The sequence below is a fragment of the Neophocaena asiaeorientalis genome, unplaced genomic scaffold (genome assembly GCF_003031525.2).
Source record: "Neophocaena asiaeorientalis asiaeorientalis breed wild unplaced genomic scaffold, Neophocaena_asiaeorientalis_V1.1 scaffold407, whole genome shotgun sequence".
NCBI classification, from domain to species: domain Eukaryota; kingdom Metazoa; phylum Chordata; class Mammalia; order Artiodactyla; family Phocoenidae; genus Neophocaena; species Neophocaena asiaeorientalis.
Window position 1 is genome coordinate 7,192 of NW_020174060.1, and position 20,998 is coordinate 28,189.

Genomic DNA, 20,998 nt, shown 5'->3' on the forward strand with positions numbered 1-20,998 from the left:
AATTTTTTACATTTTCATTTTCTTAAAAAGACAACAATCAAAACAAAAGAGACTGAAAACAAAACATGAGATAGAATGCTAACAAGTGTTAACCCTAGTTGGTGGGAATATGGGCGTCAGCTGGCCTGGCTCAAATGCCATTGGAGGGATTTCACTCCAAGACCAGGGTTACAGCCACTGCAGGCATCCCAGATCCTTTCTTGGCCTCTGCCCAGCCAAGAAAAGATGCGAAGAGAAAACATCCAGCTTCAGTTTTTCTTTGATACCCTGCAATTTTTTCTTCCTATCTTCATGTACATGATCTCATATTAAACTAAATGACAAAAACCATGACTATATTCTGAAGCGAGGTGACTGGATGTGGTTTTATTTTCCCTCCAGGTGTCGGTTTTATCTCCACAGAGTCAAACTTCTCTGGATTCTCCCATCCCAGCTCTCAGGGACAGCTGCCTCCCTGGGTCCAAGGCCACCCTGAGGAGGGCGCAGAGAAAGCTGACTGCACCGCTGCCGCGGGGGAGGCATGTAGTGGCGCCAGCGCCAAAGACGCGGGTCTAAGAACAGGACCCACCAAACCGCCTCGGTGCTGGTTAGGTTTTATTTTAACAGGAGGTCTCCTCTTCATTTGTTTCTCAAAATATCAGTTATATCAATATTAGAAGTGTAAACTGGTACAAAATATACAGTACATAGAAACAATCTTCTTAACTAGTCTATTGCCTAATAAAAGTATGCACAAGGGAGCTGAATGAACAGAAGTGATGGTCTCCCCCCCCTCGGGAAACAAGGTCCCCAGAGGACAAGGAACCAACGTCTGCTTCAACAAAACGGGAATGGATACTCGTGTGGCAGAGACAGCATTGGGGTGGAATCAAGAAACCCTGGCCCATTTCTAATTCCACCTTCAAGATGTCAGCCAGGGAAGGAGCAAGCCCTGCCCCTGGCCCAGCCCCTCAGCCCCGACCCCTCCCGGGGGTGAGCGCCCATCGGCCACCAAGGCCGCCACTTGGCTAAAGCTCGAGGCCTGATGATTTTGCTCAGGCAGATGTGGGGCAAATCTTCTAAGAGGGCAAAATGAAAAGCTTTCCTCCCCCAAACTGATGCTCCAGAAGGACGAGCCAAGTCTGACCTGAGCCTCTTCCCAAGTGTCTGCACTCATCGTGCACACGGGGTGCGAGGCTCAGATGGGTCCCCTCTGAGTGGCTTATTGCCTCATCTCTCACAGGAGAGGATGCTCGTCCGGCGTGCGTCACTAGGGCACAGTAACGATCAAATGAGGTTCCGTGTGAAAGCGTCTGGACAGCGAGAACACACCACACCAAGAGAAAAGGAAACGAGCATCTGGCAGGAGCAGAGGGCAGCCCCTCCCCTGTGGGGGTCGGCAGGTGAGGCTCTGTTCCGGCGCCCTGCTTCTGCAGCCCCTGCCTCACGCCTGCATCCCTAACGGTGCTTCCGGACAGCTCTCCTTTTCGAGGCCCAGGAGCCGTGGGGCGGGGTGGGGGGAGTGGCAGGGCGCCTGCGCACGGCGGGCACTTGGCGCAGAGCCTTCGCAGATGAGAGGCAGGTGCTGAGACACGCCGGGCTACTGCTCCTCAGTCCTCCTGCCCGCGAGCTGAGGCTGGGCTTCCACGGCGCCCGGCTGGCCTTACTTCCCAGCCTGGCCCTGGGCAGAGCCCGGTCTCTGCTCCCCTGGGGCTGCGTGCAGAGACCGGCCCATCCCTAGGGGTCACTGAGGCCAGGGAGGTCCAGGGCCCTCCTCACCCGCGTCCCCGGCCAGCCAAGCTTCCGTCGCACCCTCTGTCAGACTTGGTAAGGACACAGCCCACAGCACACACACGCACTCCAGAAACCAAAGGTACACTACGAAGTTTAAACTGCTGCTACTACTATTTAACGGCTTTTTCTTCAAGAATTAGAAAAAAAAAAAGTTTCGTAATTAAATTACTTAAAATTCTATGCTGCTCAGTTTCACAGAGAATTCTACTTTGTTTAGAGGTGGGAGCTGCGTCGTCTGGTAGTTTCTCCCGCTCCAGTGATCGCTTCAGCAACTGGGAATCTGGTTCTCCCCCAGGCTCCGTTCCGCCTCGAAGCTTTTCGCACCACCCTGCTGTCTGGAGAAGCGCCTCTTTACACTCGGGCCTGCGGGGTTCGCCCGCGGGGGCCTCACAGGTCCCCGCCGTCGGTGGGTCCCAGGACACTCAGGCCACAAGTCCAGTCGGTCACGAGGTCCGTGGAGGCCAAGGGTCCTTTGGAGGCGGGGCTCTTGAAGGGGTCGGGGGGCACGGCAGGCAGCGGCGGCAGGGGCTGGCCCCGGGCCGGCTTGGCGCCTGCCGCGTGGTTGCGCTGGTGCTTGCGGAGGTGGTCCTTGCGGATGAAGCTCTTGCCGCACACGGTGCAGGTGAAGGGCCGCACGCCCGTGTGCGTGCGGTAGTGGTCGATGAGCTTGGAGCGCTCGGTGAAGCGCTTCTCGCACTCGGTGCAGGGGAAGGGCCGCTCGCCCGTGTGCAGCATGCGGTGCCGGATGAGGTGCGCCGGCCGCGTGAAGCAGCGGCCACACTCGCCGCACCGCAGGCCGCTGCCGTCCCGCGCGCCGCCCGCCGCCCCCGGCGCCCCGTCGGGCAGCCCCCCGCAGCTGCGCTGGTGCGCGCTCAGGCTGACCTGCAGCTGGAAGCTCTTCCCGCACGCGGTGCACGTGAACGGCCGCCCCCCCGGGGGGGCCGCCGGGTGTTTCTTCAGGCCCGGCTTGTGGCCGAAGCCTTTGGTCCGGCCGGGGTACTTGCAGGGGTCGCTGAAGGGTCTCGGGGCCTGGCCGGGGTCCAGCACGGCCTCTCCGTTGTCGGGCGAGGAGTAGGCCAGACCCTCAGGCCCGGTCCTCGGGTTCAGGCCCGCGGGAGGCTTACACCTGAAATTCCAGCCCCACCGGACCCCCCCGAAGAGCCAGTCCCCTGGAGGGGTCTCGTCCTGGGTCACCGCGGGGCTGGGCTCGCCCAGCTCACGCTCGGGCCGGGTGGGCTCTCTCAGCCCCAGCACGGGGTCCTGGCTGGGGAAGGAGCTGCCCTGGCTCTCCCAGGCTCCTTCCTGGACAGGACTAGGGAAGAACCTTGTGGCTTGGCCTGGTCCGAACAGGGTCGCGTGGGCTTCTAGGTCAGTAGGATGCACTGGTGTGGCCACTACCTCCTCTTCCTGGACTTCGGTTTTTATCACAATCTTTACATCTGCTGAGAAAGAGACAGAAAGACCAGGTATCATTCTGTCCCCTCCCCGCTTACAAAGGGAAGATCTTTCATCGGGACATTTGGCCCAACTACGGCCACTCTGAGCCCTAGTCTCGAAGCCTCCGGATCCAACTATTTCAGCAGAGATGCCCCAGGTGGTCAGGTGGCTGCCTCAAACCGTGGGTGAGGACATCGTGTTCCAGACCTTCACCACAGGTAAAGCAGCCAACCTATCTGCTCCCCTTGTTCTAGAACCTTCACCCCAGGAGAGCAACCATTGCATCTGCTCACCGCGTTCCATTTTCACTTTGGCTCTTAAGGCTAATCGTGAGGTTATGCCAAGGAAGGAGCTCTGACCACTGGTGGCAATGCACCCGAGGGGCAAAAGCACAGAGCTGGGCTCAGGTTTATCTGAGACCGGAACGTGGCTCCCCACGGAGCAGCAGTGACCTCAGGCAAGCTCCTCTGTGAATACCCTGTTCCACAGGGTTGCGTGAAGTTTAAACCACACAGCACATGTGAAAGCACTTAGCATGCTGTTTTGCATGCATTAAGCATTCAGTAAATGTAGCCAGCTAGCTAATGATAAAAATATTAGCGTAGTAGTAAAAATGGGTTGGATTTTACGTAAACGTACTTGAATTTCATGCCCTAGAGTTTTATATCAGGGATCTAGGCTTTTAGCACAATTTTGGGGTGCCAAAATACGACAGAAATTATTACTTAAAGTAACAGATAACTGCCTTTCAAGACAGAGTAGAAAACTAATACATAAATGAGGCAGTTCCTCCCAATTCGGGCCTGTGGACACCTGTCTTTGGTAGTGCTGATATCTAAGAAGCGGTTCTAGGTGGGTTTGGGTTTTTCCAGGTCAGAGAGGAGCCAGGGTTGCTGAGTCTGGGCAAGAGGTACATCCTCTTAAGGGTTCAGCTTGTCAGGATTGACTGGTTAACACAAGAAAGGAACTGTGGGAAAATGGACCGTCTCAAGAAAGACTGTTCAAGCCTAAGAATCTAGAAGGAGAAAAGGGACAGACTGTACAGAGTGTTCACATCACCGGCACCTAAATGCCTGCTGGCTGGACCACCAGGGGCCACGGCTGAGGCAGCCTCCGGGGCAGACATGAGCCCTTCCAGTCCTCCCTCTGCACCCCGTACCTTCCGTGGAGGCGGCCGTGCTGAGCTTCAGCGTCCCGTCTGAGCAGGCGGAGGAGGGATGGTGAGGGGGGAGATCCGCCTGCCAGGAGGTGGGCGGGATAGTGGTTGAGAAGTTGGAGTGGACGCCTGCAGTGAAGAGAGAGGAGAGCCAGTGGGTTAGGGAAAGAAGCGGGCAGACCCCGTGGGAGAGGCGGAGCAGCTGCCCCGAGACCCCACTGGTGACTGTCCTGCCCGAGCACAACGACCCCACCTCTCCTGAACCAGTTTGCTTCTGTCCCCTTCTCTGAGGCACCAGGAAGCTCAGACGTCACACTCTTGTCATACAGCCCCTCTTTAATAGGAGGCAGCTGGTGGTTTAAATGTCCAGTGCTGGGGCAAGAAGACCAGGAGGGGGCCGGCAAGAGTGAGGTGGAGCAATACCAGGACAGGAGCATCATGGAACCCAGAGGGACCAGCAAGATGTCCTTCGGGGCAACCCCTGCCATAAGGTGGGAAATCTTCTAAACTCGTCAGGCCAGAGCCCACAGCCCCCCGCAATGCTTGCAGGAACTTCTTCTCCCAGGTCCTGCCCTCAGTCCCTGCATCTGGTTCCTGCTGTCTGCTCCCAGCCTCAGCCACTCACCAGAGGCAGCGTCGGTAGAGACGTCTCCTGCTCCGGAGTCCAGCTGGCTGAGGCCCCACGGCTCCTCCCCGATGTCTGGCTGTCCGGCTGCCCACGCCTCCACGCCTAGAGCCTGCTGCTCCTGGAGCTGGAGCTCCCCTTCCTGCTTGATCTGCATCAAGAGGTCAGGGGCAGGAACGGGGGGCCCTGAGCCTGAGAAAAAGACAGTGCGTGAGTGACAGCATCAGGGGCCCTGGGGCGGACACACATCCAGCCAAGGAAAGGCACACGGGGCCTTGCAAAGGTCAAACAGCAAAAGAGCCTGGTGGAAAGGGAAGGCAAGAGCTCAAACAGCGACTGCAGGGTCTTCCAGGCAAAGCAGGTGGTCACATGGTACTGAGCACACGGGTCAGGCAGGGAAAAGTGATGAATACAAAACGCATTCTTGGACTTCCCTGGTGGTGCAGTGGTTAAGAATCCGCCTGCCAATGCAGGGGACAACAACAAAAAACGCATTCTCAGGGCTGGATCTCTGGTCCATGGGCAAGACTGTGCTGCCCTAGGGAGGTCCTGCTCTCACTTTCAACACAGAAATGCTAGATAAAATCTACCCCGTCCCCAAAACCTTACCCCTGCACATGTATTTACGTGAGCACAAAAGAAAGATTCCAGATATAAGAATCAAAGAAAAGGGCTTCCCTGGTGGCGCAGTGGTTGAGAGTCCGCCTGCCAATGCAGGGGGTGCGGGTTCGTGCCCCAGTCCGGGAGGATCCCACATGCCGCGGAGCGGCTGGGCCCGTGGGCCATGGCCGCTGGGCCTGCGCATCTGGAGCCTGTGCTCCGCAGCGGGAAAGGCCACGGCGGTGAGAGGCCCGCGTACGGAAAAAAAAAATTAAAAATAAAAAAAAGAATCAAAGAAAAAACACAAAGTCAAATCAAGAGTTTGAGCAGGAACCAAGCAGAGCTGTTGAAACAGGATGCAGGCCTTAGGGGCGGGGCTTTGATGTCCGAGTGAGGTGAGAGCAGAGCTGAGCTGCCTGCATCAGCCAGGAGCCATGAGGCTCTGTCCCATCAGGTAGATGGGGACTAAAACCCCACCCACGTAGGGGCACAATAAGGAAGCTGCGTCTTGTCCAGGGCCATGGATGGAAAAGCCACCCATAATAAATTAGATACCCGCGTCCACACTAACTTCATACTAACCACGTGGTGCAGCTGAGAAAAGTTGAGAAATTCACAGAAAAATTGGCTGAGAACCACAGCAACCCAGGAGGGCCCCAAACAGGCAAATGCAAACCTGCCCATAGGGGCACACCCGCAAGGCAGGCCTTAAGAGGCCCCTACTAAAAGGCTAAACTTACAAACCAGAAGAGGAGCCAAACGGCATGAGAGCCATGGCAGAACTCACTCCCGCAAACTACAGAAAAGGAATAGGCCGAAGGATACAGTAGCATAAGTATGTTTAAAATATTCAAAGAAATAAAGGAAGGAACAGAATCTGTAAGGCAAGAACGGGAAATTATTTTTTAAAAGGCAGATGTGAAAGAGAACCAAACAGACATTCTAGAAATGACAAAAACAGTCATGGAAATAAAAAATACAATGGCTGGCTTAACAACAGAACGAACACAGTTGCAGAGAAAATTAGTGACTTAGAAGATGGATCTGGGGAAACAATCCAGAGTACAACACTGAGAGATAAAGAAATGAAAATATGAAAGAGAAGTTGAGACACGGAGGATTAAACGAGAAGTTCCAACATATGCTGGCAGAAATCCCAGAAGGAGGGAATAAGAAATAGATACGTGGCAACAGGTAAAGAAATAACGGCTGAGAATTTTCCAAAACTGAAGGCATGGTGAGCCCATGGTTTGAAGGAAAACACCACTTCCTAAGTAGGAAATAAAAAAGAATATAAACCTAGACAATATTCATGTGATATGGAACAGCAAAGACAAAGAGAAAATCTTAAAAGGCACCAGAGAGAAAAGAATTACATTCAGACTGAAAGCAGATTTCTATCAGCAAGTACGATGTCAGAAGATAATATTTTCAATATTTAACAGGGAAAATAGCTGTCAAAATGAGGCCAGTATAATTCTCATTGCACAAACTAGAGAACAGTATAGGAAAAAATTTATAAAATGATCATTTATGAACAGGTATGCAAAGGTGCTAAATGAGAGAAACAGAAATCAAATCCAGTAATATGTTTTCCAAAAAGAAGAAGAGACAGTACATTATGAACAAACTGGGTTTCTCCTGAGAACTCGAGGATAAGCTACCCCTGGACAATACAGTAACACAACTCACAAACAGATTAATGGAGAAAACAATAGTCATCTCAACAGACACAGAAGCGGCATTCAACTCTTCTGTTTCTGGCATATGGCTAGCTAGCTGTGCAGAGAAACTCCTCTCAATATGGAGTATCTAAAAATGATGGGTAAAGTATAAAAACACAGAAATTTTTAAGCATGGATGACCGCTAAGAAAGCCTAAGTCAGCCACGGTAAACTGTAGGGCATCTCCCATTCCCCTACTGCTGGGCTACAATGGACTGTGCACACCTGGGGCAGATAGATGTGAGAAGCCTGGTGCTTAAGCAGGGCGGAAGGTTGGGCTGAAGACCCCTCACCACCACCACACACATAAACCTGGGACCAAAGAGCAATGTTCCCAGTGCACTAAACATAAAACAAAGGTGAAAACCTGCCCTGTGAAAGGCAACTGCCCATTCTGGCCTTTGGTCTTAGCTGAGTGGGGAGAACAGTCTCCCCTGGGAGTTGACACACCCCAGGCTGGTCCTCCAAACTAATTAAAAATAATAACAGTTTAAGGAGGAAAAAATCTAAATGAGTCATTCTCAAGGGAGGTGTGGGAAAAAAAATAAATACAGAAAAGGCAGGATTAAGGTCTCACAGCACAATTTAAGATGGTGGCTAAGAATCCAAACACCCTAGTGGCCATGGTCAATGTCAATGATCTAGACCAGCGCCGTACAACAGAGAGCAAGGTGGGCCACATATCTAATTTTAGGTTTGATACTAGCTACCTTAGAAAAGTAAAAAGAAACAGGTGAAATAATTTTAGCAGTATTTTTTTTACCCAATATATCCAAATATATCCAGAGTATTCATTTAGACATATTTCATCCCTTTAAGTGCCTGATAGTCACATGTGGCTGGAGCCTACTGTTCTGGACATTTCACACGTAAAGATGAGCAGACTAAAAACAAACAAGAAACTCAGCTACGTGCTGTTTATAGGAGACACACCTAAAACAGAAGGATGCAAAAGCAGTGTGAGACAATAAAAGATACGCTAAGTCAAATAAACAATTAAAAACAAAAAGATGTGGTTATACCATATCAGATGAAATAGACTTAAAAAGAAAAATACCCATAGAAATAAAAAAGAATCACTGCACAATGGTAAACTGACCAGAAAGATAAAATAATCCTATGATTTAAATCTAATAACACAGCTTCAAAATAATAAAGCAAAACTGACAGAACTCCAGGAGAAATGAACAAATCCACCTCCTCTGTGGGGGACTGACATACCATTTTCCATAACTGGTAAAACCAAGCCAACCAAAGATTATAGGATCTGAACAACACTATTAACGAACTGACCAAATGGACGTAAGCATAACTTAAAGACGAGGAAAACACAAGCTTCTCAAGCCATACAAAACAGTAAGAAAAAATGAATACTTTCTAGGCCATAAAACAAACTTCAATAAATTTTAAAAGATTAGTATTTTACACATCTATTTTCTAACTATAACACCATTAAGTTAGAAATCAATAACAGATATCCTCAAACTCCCCATATATACTAAAATTAAAAAATATATATACTTTCTAAATAATCCAAGGCTCTAAGGACAAATCACAATGAAAATGGAAGTTATTTGGAACCCAATGCTAATGAAAAAATTATCAAAATGTGTGTCTGCATCTACATGGTACTTAGAGGAAAGTTTGTAGCCTCATATATTTATATTGAAAAAGAGGAAACAGGTGGAAAATTAATAGGTCAAGCAGTCAATGCAAGATATTAGAAAGTAACAACAATAAAATAAAAGCAATAAAATAAAAAGAAAAAGAAAGGAAATACTATGAGAGTATAAATTAATAGAAGAAGAAACAAAGAACACAGAGAAGCAAAAGTTGGTTCTTTGTAAAGGATATTAACCAATACATCTCTAGCAATATTATCAAGAGAAAAGGAGAAAGCACCAATAACCAACATGAAGAATGAAAAAGGGACATAATTATAGATGTAGCTGAGATTAAAAAATAGAATATTATGAACGTTATTCCAAGAAATTTGAAAACTCTGGGGAAATGAACAAATTCCTTAGAAAAACTAGAACTTGCTAAAACTGAATAAAGAAGGTCCTATAACTATTAAAGAACTTAAATCAGTAGACAAAAATCTCCCCCACAAAGAAAAACATTCAAAGAATAGATAATCCCAATATTACACAAACTCCCTGAGCAAATAAAAACAGAGGGAATACATCATAACATATCTTTAATATCAAAACCAGCCAAAGACAGTCTGAGAAAGGAAAAGTAAAGGCCAGTCTCACTCATGAACAAAGATTCAAAAATCCTAAACAAAATAATTAGCATATTAAGTCCAGCAATGTATATAAAGGATCATGACTAAGTTAGTTTTTTTTCCCAAAATTGCAAGGTTGGTTCAACATGAGAAAATGACATAATTTACCATACTAGCAGGTTAAAGAAGAAAAATCATATAATCATCTCAATAGATATCAAAATAGCATTCCATAAAAATTCAACAGTGGGCTTCCCTAGTGGCGCAGTGGTTGAGAATCTGCCTGCCAATGCAGGGGACACGGGTTCGAGCCCTGGTCTGAGCGATTCCTGTTAGAAACATCTAGTCGACCAGACATATACAAAACTCTTTTAACCTGATAAACAGCACTGATCAAAAAACTTTTAACAAATATTAGACTCAATGTGAAAAGTTAAAAAGTATCTTCTTTAACATCATGAACCAATAAGATACCTGTTGTCATCACTTCTATTTAAGGATTTTCTGGGAGTTCTCAGCCAGCACAGTAAAACAAGAAAAACTAAATCATAAAGATTTGAAATGAAACAAAAAATTCTTATTACTCATAGGGGATATGATTATCTTTTCAGAAAACCCGAGACTCCTCAGACAATTATTGGAAAAGTTATTAGTACTAATGAGACTTTTGGCAAGGTTCCTAGATAGAAATATCGATAAATAAAAGACAATTGCATTTTTGTCCACTCTCAGGGTTTTAAGGGAGCCTGGCAATTACCATTTTTCTTCCCTGTCATGGATCTTAACAATTAGAGAAATAAAACAAAAGAGGAAGGCTGGTGAGGGTAAACTCTTTCTATTACTGATAAATGAGGATGCAGCTTTTATGTAAGAGGGACCCTCAGCACTGACCCTGGATCAGGAAGTCACCCTGGACCGTGGTGAAGGAGGCTCTCCCCAGCAGAGCCGCAGAGGCTGCCTGTCCCTGGAGGCAGCCAGCTGCCCAAGGGAAGAAGGTTGGGCAAGGACTGTGCTTGTCCAATCCTTGCTCCCAAACTTCCCGATGAGGTGCATCCCTGGTGGCACCCCTGGTGGGGTGCCTAACTGGGTGGGAGAGAACGGGATGTTACATAACTGAGCCCCGTCACAGGAGAAAAAGCACCAGGGAAGGGTGTGCCCTGCCCCCAAGACCCCAGCACACACCAGCAACAAACAGAGAAAGGCACCACTGACAACAGCGATGTAAAAAATGCAAAGGACGGAGGAATACAGCTAAGAAAAAAATGTACAAGACCTTGTTCGAAGAAAGTTATAAAACTTCACTGAGACGTTAGAGATGAGATAAATGGAGTGACTTAACGATATTCACCCTTAATATAGTAGGGGTCAATTCTCTCCAAAATGATTAATAGAATCAATGCAATTCCTACCACAATCCCAACTGGATTTTTCATGGAATATGATAAGGGAATTAGAGAGTTTACCTGAAAGAGCAAAGGAAAAGAAGACCCAGAGTGCCAGTGAGAAAGTACTAGGGTCCCAACCTCCCACGGCCATAAAAGTCTGTTCCAGATGGATTAAGAACTTGAACGTGAAAGGCAGCATTTTAGAAGAAAATATAAGATGATGTACTACGACCTTGAGGTAGGGGAAAATTTCTTAATTAAGACATAAAAAGGACAAACCATAAAGGTAAAAAATTAGTCCAAGTAAGTTAAAATTAAAAGCATCTGTTCTTCAAAGCATACCATAAGTGGAGAAGATTTACACATATCTCACACCAAAAAATTGATATTCAGAATAGTAAAGAACTCTTACAAATCAATATGTAAAGGGAAAACAAAAGAAAGATGGACAAAAGGCATAAACAGGCATTTTATAGAAGAGGAAAGACGAGTGGCCCATAAACGCAGGCTATAACATTCAATCTCATTAATTAGGAAAATGCACATTTTAAACTATAAATTTTAAACCAGTTCACTCCCATCAGATGGGCAGAAATTAAAATGTGAGGCATTTCCAGGGCTGGTGAGGACGGGGTGCAGCGGGGACCCCGGCGCTGCTGGTGGGTGCTGTCTGGCACCACCACTTCAGAGCACACTGAGACGTTACCAGGAAAAGCTGGGCATGCACTTTCCTATGACCCACCAGTTTCACACCCGGGTCTATACCTGGAGAAACTTTTACACATGCATAAGAATTTCCATCACAGCACTGTTCCTGAAAGCGCAGAAGTTAGAAACAACACGAACACCCATCAACAGCAGAAGGAACAAGTGCATTGTGTCATATTCATGAAACAGAAACTATAGTGAAAATCATGAAAAGGAATGACTACAGCTATACTACACCAACACGGATGACTCGCAAAAACAAAGTCAAATGAAAACAGCAAGTTAAAGAAGAGTGTATATGGTATGATCTCATTCATAAAAAGTTCAAAAACAGGTTAAACAATGTTACTTAGGAATATATACATAGGTAATAAAAATGTAAGGAAAAGCAAGGGACTGATCTCATCTGTCTGAATTTTGCGTTTATCTGTGAGAGGAAGGGAGGGGTCTGGGGTCTGGGAGGGACAGTGGGGTCTTGGAAATAGATCGGGTTATGATCTATTTCTGATGCTGCGAGTTGGGAATATGGGTGTTTACCAATCGTTCTCTAAACTTTATGTATTTTATGTTATGTATTTTATTCTGTATGTATTTTATTTATGTTATATAATACAAAGTAAAATGTATTAAAGAAATAAAATAATATTTAAAAAACCACGATTAAAAACAGTAGCCAGGGGCTTCCCTGGTGGCGCAGTGGTTGAGAGTCCGCCTGACCAGAAGTGGAAGGAAACTTCTTTTAAGATAACAGTATCTTCAAAAGTCTACGGCAAAAATCATCCTAAATGCCGAAACTCTTTAAGTATCCCACAGACAAGGATGCCAGCTATCACAGCTACTATTTAACCATGTCGTAGGCCCACTGCTAAACCAGAAAAATAAAGTTACGAACATTTAAAAAGAAGAGATAACTTTTGTGCTATCTATGGAGAGCACAATTGTGTATGTAAAGAACCTAAGAATCTAAATTGACTAGTCATTAGAAGTAATAAGAGAGTTGAGAAAATTGTTTTTCTTACTAAGCAAAGTCAACAGCTTTACCGCACACCTGCAACAACTATTTAAAACATGTAATTAATTTAAAAATCTCATTCACAATAGAAACAACAATGATCGGGAGAAAACTGTAAAGTCCTATTCAGGCACATACAGAGGCTTCAGTAAAAAGTCTTCCTGTGGGTAAGGGGGCTCAATACTGCAATGACAGTAATTCTCCAGAAATGAAATTACAAAAGAAATGCAATTCCCATCAAAATTCCAACAGGATTTCTGAGAACCTGACACAAAGATTCTGAAATTCATCTAGAAGAACAAAGGTCCAAGAATAGCCAAGAAAAGTTTAGAAGAACAAGTAGGGAAAGCTTAGTCTACTACATATCAAGGCTTAGTAGGAAAACTAAAACAGTGAGAATTGGTGCAGAGATAAAACAGAGACCAAAGAAACCAGTAAAGAGCCCAGGAACGGCGCGTGCACGTATGGAAACCTGGTTCGTGACCAAATGGGCATTACACATCATTGGAGAAAAGGGAGTCTCCAGCCAACTTTGCTGGAAAACTAGATGTCTTGTGGGGAAAATTTTTTTAAATTCTCCCTTGTAACCTCCCCAAATATTCATTCTAGTTGGATTAGAGGCTTAAATGTAAAAAGCAAGACTAGAGTGAGGCAGGAAAGGATATTTTAAGACAGAAAAAGCACAGATCATAAAGGAAAAGATTGGTGTTTATGACTCTACCAAAGATTAAAACTTCTATCTAAGAACTACAAAGTTAAAAGACCTGCCACAGACTGGGAGAAGGTATTTGTAATGCAAATAACAGACAAAGCGTCAGTATCCAGAACTATATAAAGAGACCTGAATCAGTAAGATAATGAGAAACAACAGGAGAAAAACAAAAAGATAATTCATTGAAGCAGAACCCAAATAAACATCTGAAGATGCTCAGCTCCACTAACAACTGGGGAAATGCAAATTAAAACAAGGTACCATTTCACTTCCATCAGATCAGCAAACATCTAATTCTGAAAAGTGGGCAAGGAAGTAAGAAAGCAGGTCCTCTTAACTGCTGGGGAGTATGTAAGCCAGTGTGACCATGGGGAGGGTGATCTGGCAACGGCAGAGGTGCAGACGGGCATGCCCTCCACACTGGGATTCCTCCTCCAGGTCTATTCCCTAGAGAGACATCAGCACATGGACACAAAAAGACACCTTTAAGAATGTTCACTCCAGTACCACCTGTGACAGTGAAAAGTTAGAAACAGCTTAAGTGCAACTCAATGGAGGGATGGATACAAAATTGTAATATAGTTGCTTCTGGAATGCTGAGCATCCATTAAAATGAACGAACTTGACTTATATGCATCAACAGAGATAAGTATGAAACACAGAATACCGAGTGATAGAGATGATGACACGTGATTTTTCAAAACACACAAAACCATTATTATATATTGTTTATGCCTACATATGTATACAATAGAAGTTTTAAAATGTGGATGAAAGGACAAACATCAACTTCTGGACAACTGGCTACCCTGGGGAGGAGTGAGACTGGGAGATCTAAAAAGGAATTTAAATTGTATCAGAAATATATACAAACACACGATTTAAATTATGAAACACAGGATACATTCAAAAATATTTATTAAATTCCTACTCTGTGCTAGGCAGTGTTCTAGGAGGCCAGAATGATTATATGAACAAAACAAAAGTTCTCATCCTCTTGAAATTTACATCCTAATGAAGGTGAGGGTGGTGACCAGACACATACACATCTATCAATAGGAAACATATATAATCTATAAATATGAAATATATTATAGTTATACATATGTAATATCTATGTCTATATAAAGTCTATAAATATAATCTAAAATATGAAATATACATAATAGATGATACCGGATATGGAACAAACCAAAGTAGGAAAGGGAGACTGGAAACTCTGGGTGGGGAGAGGGGCTGCCATTTTAAATAGGGCGATTAGGGAAAGTCATATTTCAGCAGAGACCTGAAGGAGGTAATGGGCTGAGCCCAGGAAATATCTGAAGAGCACTCCTGGCAGAGGGCACTGCCAGGTGCAAAGGCTCGGAGACTGGGCCAGCCTGGAGTGTTGCGGGAACAGCAAGGAGGCCGGTGTGGCTGGAACTGAGCGAGTGCGGGACAAGCAGAGGGAGAGAAGCCCGGCTGTGTGAGTCGATGGAAAGCCAGCAGGGGTTGGGAGCCAAAGGACGCAGGACTTGTGCTGTAAAGGGGTCACTCTGGCTGCTGGGTGGGGAGCAGACTCTGGAGGATTAGGGCAGGAGCAGGGAGACTGGCGGGAGGTGCCCGCGATACTCTAAGCAGAAAACCACGGGCCTGGGGGCAGGGGGACAGGCAGGAGAGTCTGGAGGAGTGCTGGCAGGGTTTCCCGACGGGGGGGACTGGGCGTGAAAGAGGGTCAGGGATGGCCCCTGTGTTCTGGGCCAGCAGCTAGAGGACGGAGGGCTCCTACTGCAGTGGGGAAGCCTGTGGGAGGAGCAGGTTCTGAGGGGCAGACGAGGAGCTCGGGGAGGCACGTGCTCCAAGCGGGCTGTCCGGCAGCTGTCCACGTGCAGACAGACCGGGCGGCGGGCGTGCAGGATTCAGGGGAGAAGCCCCGGTAGGAGTGCCCACCGGGAGGACGGAGTGTGGGCGCAGAGAGAGGCAGAGGAGGGCTGAGGGCACCCCAAGGCTTAAAGATCAGAAAGGGTGGCAGGAAATAGCAAAGGAAAGGTGGGAGGAAAACCAGGAGAGGCTGTACTGAGGAGCAACGACCCCAGTGACAGCAGCGCCCTCCAGGCAGGGAAAGAGGGTGAGGAAAGGGCAGGAAGCAGGTCTCTGCCGGGCAAGAATGGGTGGACAGCTGGGGAGGAGCCTGAGGATTGGCGGCCTTGCTGAGAACCCACTTCCCCAAGCACAGTTGGGAGGATTTAGGGGTTGAAGAGAAGTGGGAGAGGAGGTCTGACGAGCGGCTGCACAAAGCCCAGAGCTGGGGAGGGTGGACCGGGGGTCCCGGCTTCTTGGACCGAGGTGGGCGGGGATGAGGGCCACCCAGGGATCCCGCTGATGGGCTCAAGGCCCGAGAGGGGAGCTCTGAGTGCCGGAGGGGAGGGCTGGGCAGGGACTCACCAGAAGCCACCACATTTCCAGGCCCCTATTCTCTCTCATTATCGTGTATATTTATTACATCCAGGGAGGCCTCCACATACAATAAAACAAACCTACGGGGAACCTCCCACCCAAGGTAAGCCGCTGGCAGCCCCACGTGTCATAACTATCTTTTCCATCCAGACAGCACTCTGCTCTTAGTCAATTTCTAGCTTTCAGCACTGTCCCTGTTGACCTAAACTGGTGAATGATTTCTGAACACGGCCTGCCCCGGGGAAAGGGAAAATCTAACTGCAGTGACACAGCAAACACGGAAGACACATTTTGTGAATCACAAGTTAAACATATAAGACTTTTTAGTAACCTAGGTGTTCAGACAAAAGGGAAGCCCCAAGGCAGGTGGTGCAGACAAGGAGTCTTGGGAGGAAGTGGGCTTGAGCCTGCAGGGGCGGGGTCTCCCTGGTAAGTGACAGACCCTTGCTGACGCCCAACCCAGCAAGGTCTTCCCGTGAGCCATTTGGCTTTTCTCATGTGTCTACCTGTCCTTTCCTTAACTTTCAAACGTGCTGACTGGCCCAGGAAAATCTGAGACCGTAGTATCAGGTATCCAGATTCACCTTTAAATAAATCAGTGACTCTAACCATGTTGAGACATGGCTAAGGGGTTAATGTTCTGTGATTACTAATGGTTTTAAGTGAAATTTGGTTCTTGGGTGGAGGCAAGGCTGACTCTTTGTAAAGCTATGAAAGAATTAAATTTTGTCTTTATTATCTTCTACCTTCCTGTCTGTGTCCCCCTCCTTCTTCCTCTAATGCTGAGCCACTGGCACCATCTCTTTCCTAAAAGACTAGGTTTGTTGCCTGTTTTCATGCTGGGAAGTATTCCTGGAGTGTTAGCTGAACAGGCTATAGGTCATAATTCAACTATAAGAAAACTCAGGTTTAAAACATTGATGTTGGGCTTCCCTGGTGGCGCAGTGGTTGAGAGTCCTCCTGCCGATGCAGGGGACATGGGTTCATGCCCCGGTCCAGGAGGATCCCACATGCCGCAGAGCGGCTGGGCCCGTGAGCCATGGCCTCTGAGCTTGCGCGTCCGGAGCCTGTGCTCCGCAGCGGGAGAGGCCACAGCAGTGAGAGGCCCGCGTACCGCAAAAAAAACCAAAACAAACAAAAAAAAAACATTGATGTTTTTCCTTGGCTCTCCCTGGAAAGAAGGTCACACCTTCCCTGGCCCTTTACTTTTGTTTCTATCTGATTGCCTGCTATCTCCCTAGCCTTCCCCCAACCCCTCACCTGGACTCGGGTCCACAGGAACATCTGGAACCTTGGGGCCAGCGCGACGCCAGCTGCACGGCTCCTTCCCCTGTTCAATCTGGGAGAGGACCTCGGGCTTGGAGATGGCATAGTCTGGGGAAAGACAGAAGGGTTAGCTTTTGCCATGTTCCGTTCAGAGCTGGGGACAGGCAGCCTGGGAAATCAAGATGGCCTAGAAACTACATTTCTTGATTGGTAAAGGGCAGTGGTTCCCAACCATAGGCAATTTTGCCTCCTAGGGGACATTTGTCAAAGTCTGAGACATTTTTGGTTGTCACGACTGGGGGCTGGGGGAGAGGTGCCACTGGCATCTGCTGGGAAGAGGGACACTGCCGAACATCCTGTGAGGCACAGGATGGCCCCCAAAACAAAGCCTCATCTGGCCCAAGATGCAGTGCTGAGCTGAAGACACTCTGGTATAGGGTCTCGAGGTTAAGAAGCCGTACATTCCTGCAAACTGAAATAGAACCTCATACCCGCACCTGCTCCCAGCCTCATAACCATGCCTTTTTGCCTTCAGACCTGGGGTCACACAGATACCATCCCAAGAGGTAATAAGCCCAGAAGAAACAGTCCAGGCCTTCTTGGGGGTACTGCCTGAAGGGAGCGGCGGCAGGCCCAGGGTCTGGGGAAGCCTCCAGGTGTGAAGGCAGCGCTGGCTCTGAGAAGCATGGTCTGCCCACATTCTCCGCCGACCCAGAGGAGCCACTCGGTCAGGCCTCATGTCTCAGTGAGAGAAGGCGAGAGAAAAAGTCCTTCTCAAACCTGGGTTGATCGTACTGGATCTGAGAGCAGTGGGAGCCTTCTCCACTCCAGGTCTCAGCAGGAGAACAGAAACGGCTGTGCTCTGAGCCTGGTTAGGAGAGGGGCCACCATGCCTCCCGGTCTGGCACCCCGTGAACTTCACCAAGTAGAAGGCAGCCTTTGACTCAGTCACCCAGGGCTCATCTTTAGGAAAAAGAGGCGATAACCGTGCCTGGTCAAGGTTCCCAGCGATTTACATATCCTCAGGACAAAAGCCACCAGAAGGAAGAGAGAAGCTGAGGTCTCCCCAAATCACACGTAACCAAGAAATGAGTCTCACGCCTTACCCAGGGAGACCAGCGTCTCGTAGTTGCCCCGCATCACGTGCTTGTACAGCTCCTTCTGCCACTCGGACAGGTTCCCCCACTCCTGCTCAGAGAAATACACAGCCATATCATCAAAGGTCACGGGCACCCGGAACCACAGTGTCACGCATGCTTACCCGCACGCTGACGGGCACGGGCTGTCCCACCCCCGGCACCCAGGGCTTACCTTGGGGGCCTCGCCCTTGCTGCCCGGGGGCAGCCGCAGGATCCAGAAGTTCCTGTTCCTCAGCAGGTTCTCCACGTTCTCCAGCCGCCTCTGCAGCAGCCCGTACTCCTGCAGCAGGGTCCCCAGCACTGCCCACTTGCCCTCCAGCTGGTTCCCCAACTCCACGGCCGTCTTCTCGCAGTCGGCCAGCTTCTTCTCGGCCATCCCGGTTCGACCTTCTAGGGAAAGCAAGCGGGCAGCCTGCGATTCGATCTTCCTCTCCATGGCCTGAATTGTAGCTGCCATTGTCCACGGAGAAATCTTGCAGAAACAGAGAGGAGACCAGCATCAATCATTCCGCCCGCCGTGTTCCTTGAGCCCCTCTCTCTGAGGCATCAGGGAGCTGAGTGGGGCAGCGCACGTGTGGGAAGTGGGGATGTCCTGTGCCACACGCCAGATCTCGGCCTGGCGGTCAGCTCCTCTGGGCGGGTGCCCTGCCTCCAGGCCTCCGCAGCACTCCGTGCAGACCCCCATCAGGGCACTCGCCGCCCTATACAGTAACCTCCCGCATCCACCTCTACAAGCTCTCTGAAGGCAGTACTGCATCTTTTCACAGCACAGTGAGGGGCCCGTGCCAGGCACTCGGTGCAATTTTGCTAAATCAACAGTGACTTCGCACTGCTGGGGCGTCTTAATGGAGAAATAGTAAACTGCAGATTTACTAGAGCCCCGCCGGCACCTCCCATCATAATGGCACAGGATCTGTCTACTGATGATGACCTAGCAAAAAAAACAGCTGGTTCACTGAAACAACACAAACCCAAGCGCTGCTCAACCGCTTTATTAAAAAGCAACTCGTGTCTCTTTAATAAACATGGAAGTCTGGTGACTAATTCCTTTCCACCGCAGGACAATCTAATTTTGTCCAATTACCACCCACCTCAAACTAAAAATCACCATCACTGCAAATCTCCCCCAGCCAAGAGTTAAGACTTTTTGACAAAACACGAGCCCCTGCCCTTGTGAGACTGCCTTTTTTCTCTCACTGTTCCCACCCTTCCCAAGGGGCGAATTACGGTCTCGGACATTGTTGTCGCTGCCCCAGGATCAGTGACACACCTTACAGACTGGTGAGGAAGGTGAGACATATGCCATAATGTGAGACTTTTATATGTGCTGCAACCATCATAAACCGTCATTCCCCTGACTTGCCTGTCGCTGGACAGTTCAATCGTGGCTTAGATGACCGGCAGCTGGGGACACCGAGGCAAGGGCACATTTTGCTTTGGGTGGGGCTCGACCACTAGACGCCCCCCCCAACCCACATCTGAAGGTAGGACCCATGGGTCAGAGAGGAGGCCTGATATTTATACCTTCTGGCAGCACCTGAGGATCAATGGTACCTTAACAGCATTCTGAAAACTATTCCTAAACAAATGTTTGGTGACTCTCTGCAAAATTGAAAAGTGACTGGTAGGAACCAGTGTGGGTCCATTCAGAGGAAGTCACTGCGAACTAGAACATGGGAGGGTGCCTCAGAAAATAGCGACAGGAGAGTCCGAGCAGAGGCTGAAAAAACTGGCAAGGATGGAGCATCAGGGATTTTGTGGTTGTTTGGAAGGCAGCTGGACCAGATGACCTCTGACCTGAAGAAAGTAGGGCTTTAGCTGGGCCTCAAAGGACGGAGAGGAGCTGGACTGGCAGAGAAACAACTGGATGTGGGATTCCTGCTCAGGAGGTAGGTGGCTCTGCTCTGAGGCTGCAAAGACTGTACTGGGCTGGCACCTTGGGCTGGCGCAGCCCTGCCCCTGGGTGCGAGGCCACGTTTCTTCCCTTCCCCTCACTCCTCCTCTCTTGACCGATCCCAGACATACGACCCCAGCCTCTCAACATTTGCTTCAGAAGTGTCCTTTCACTTTATCGCCCAGCTCCCCAACCCCAGAAATCCCACTCAGCCTCCAAGAGCATCTGACTGCCATTATTATAATCTTTGTGTTCCAGGAAAAGGGCATCTGCGTTAACTCCAACCTTATAAATACGGCACATGCAGTTTTCTTACATTTTAACGGGGCCGGGGAGCCTCGTGTGAGGCCTTCACACTATTTGGTGAGAGGTGGCGACTGTTTCTACTCAAGCCCAGCTCCTCGCTGAATAGCGGGTGGACAAGATGGGGCTGGCCTCAGACTCCTGCCAGGGAAGCGGAAACTCTTTGCTTGAGAACAGCTGATGGGAAGAGAACTCCAAATCCTTCAATGGCTCCCCACCCATAGGATGAAGTCCAGGCAGGCCTTCAAACCCCTTCCAACTCTCCCTGCAGCCTCCTCTCCCCATGCCTCCCTACCAAAACCATCTTTTCCAGGCAAACGACTTCTGTCTCCTCCTTGACCATGCCCGGCACTGCCTGCCAGTCTGTGTCCAAGCCTCCTCCCTACCTGAAAAGCTCCACGGGTCCAGCTCAGCCTGATGAAATCCTAGCCTTCCCTAAAAGCCCAGCTCAAATCACAGCAGCACAGGCCAGGAAGGTGCACGCACCTCCTTCGGCTTTGCTTTACCATCACCAGTGTACCTGTTTCCCCCAAAGCGCCAGTGTCCCAGCACACAGAGCGAACCTGTCTTTCCACACCTTTTCTAGCCGTGCGATCCT

The 20,998-nt window shown here is 48.7% G+C and overlaps 1 protein-coding gene across 2 annotated transcripts; it reads right to left on the reverse strand.

The window, feature by feature from the left end:
• Positions 1-382: 382 nt before the first annotated feature.
• Positions 383-18,670, reverse strand: ZNF746 (zinc finger protein 746). 2 transcript variants are annotated; one of them, XM_024754516.1, is made up of 6 exons: positions 18,376-18,670; positions 18,171-18,252; positions 17,059-17,172; positions 4,992-5,183; positions 4,370-4,495; positions 383-3,212 (listed from the first exon to the last, which is right to left on the reverse strand). In XM_024754516.1, exons 1-6 carry the CDS (start codon positions 18,658-18,660, stop codon positions 2,161-2,163), a joined length of 1,851 nt encoding a protein of 616 aa, XP_024610284.1. In that variant the 5' UTR covers positions 18,661-18,670; the 3' UTR covers positions 383-2,160. The 2 variants fall into 2 exon arrangements, with proteins under 2 accessions (XP_024610284.1, XP_024610283.1); XM_024754515.1 differs by having other exon boundaries at positions 383-3,215.
• Between the last annotated feature and the right edge of the window lie 2,328 nt (positions 18,671-20,998).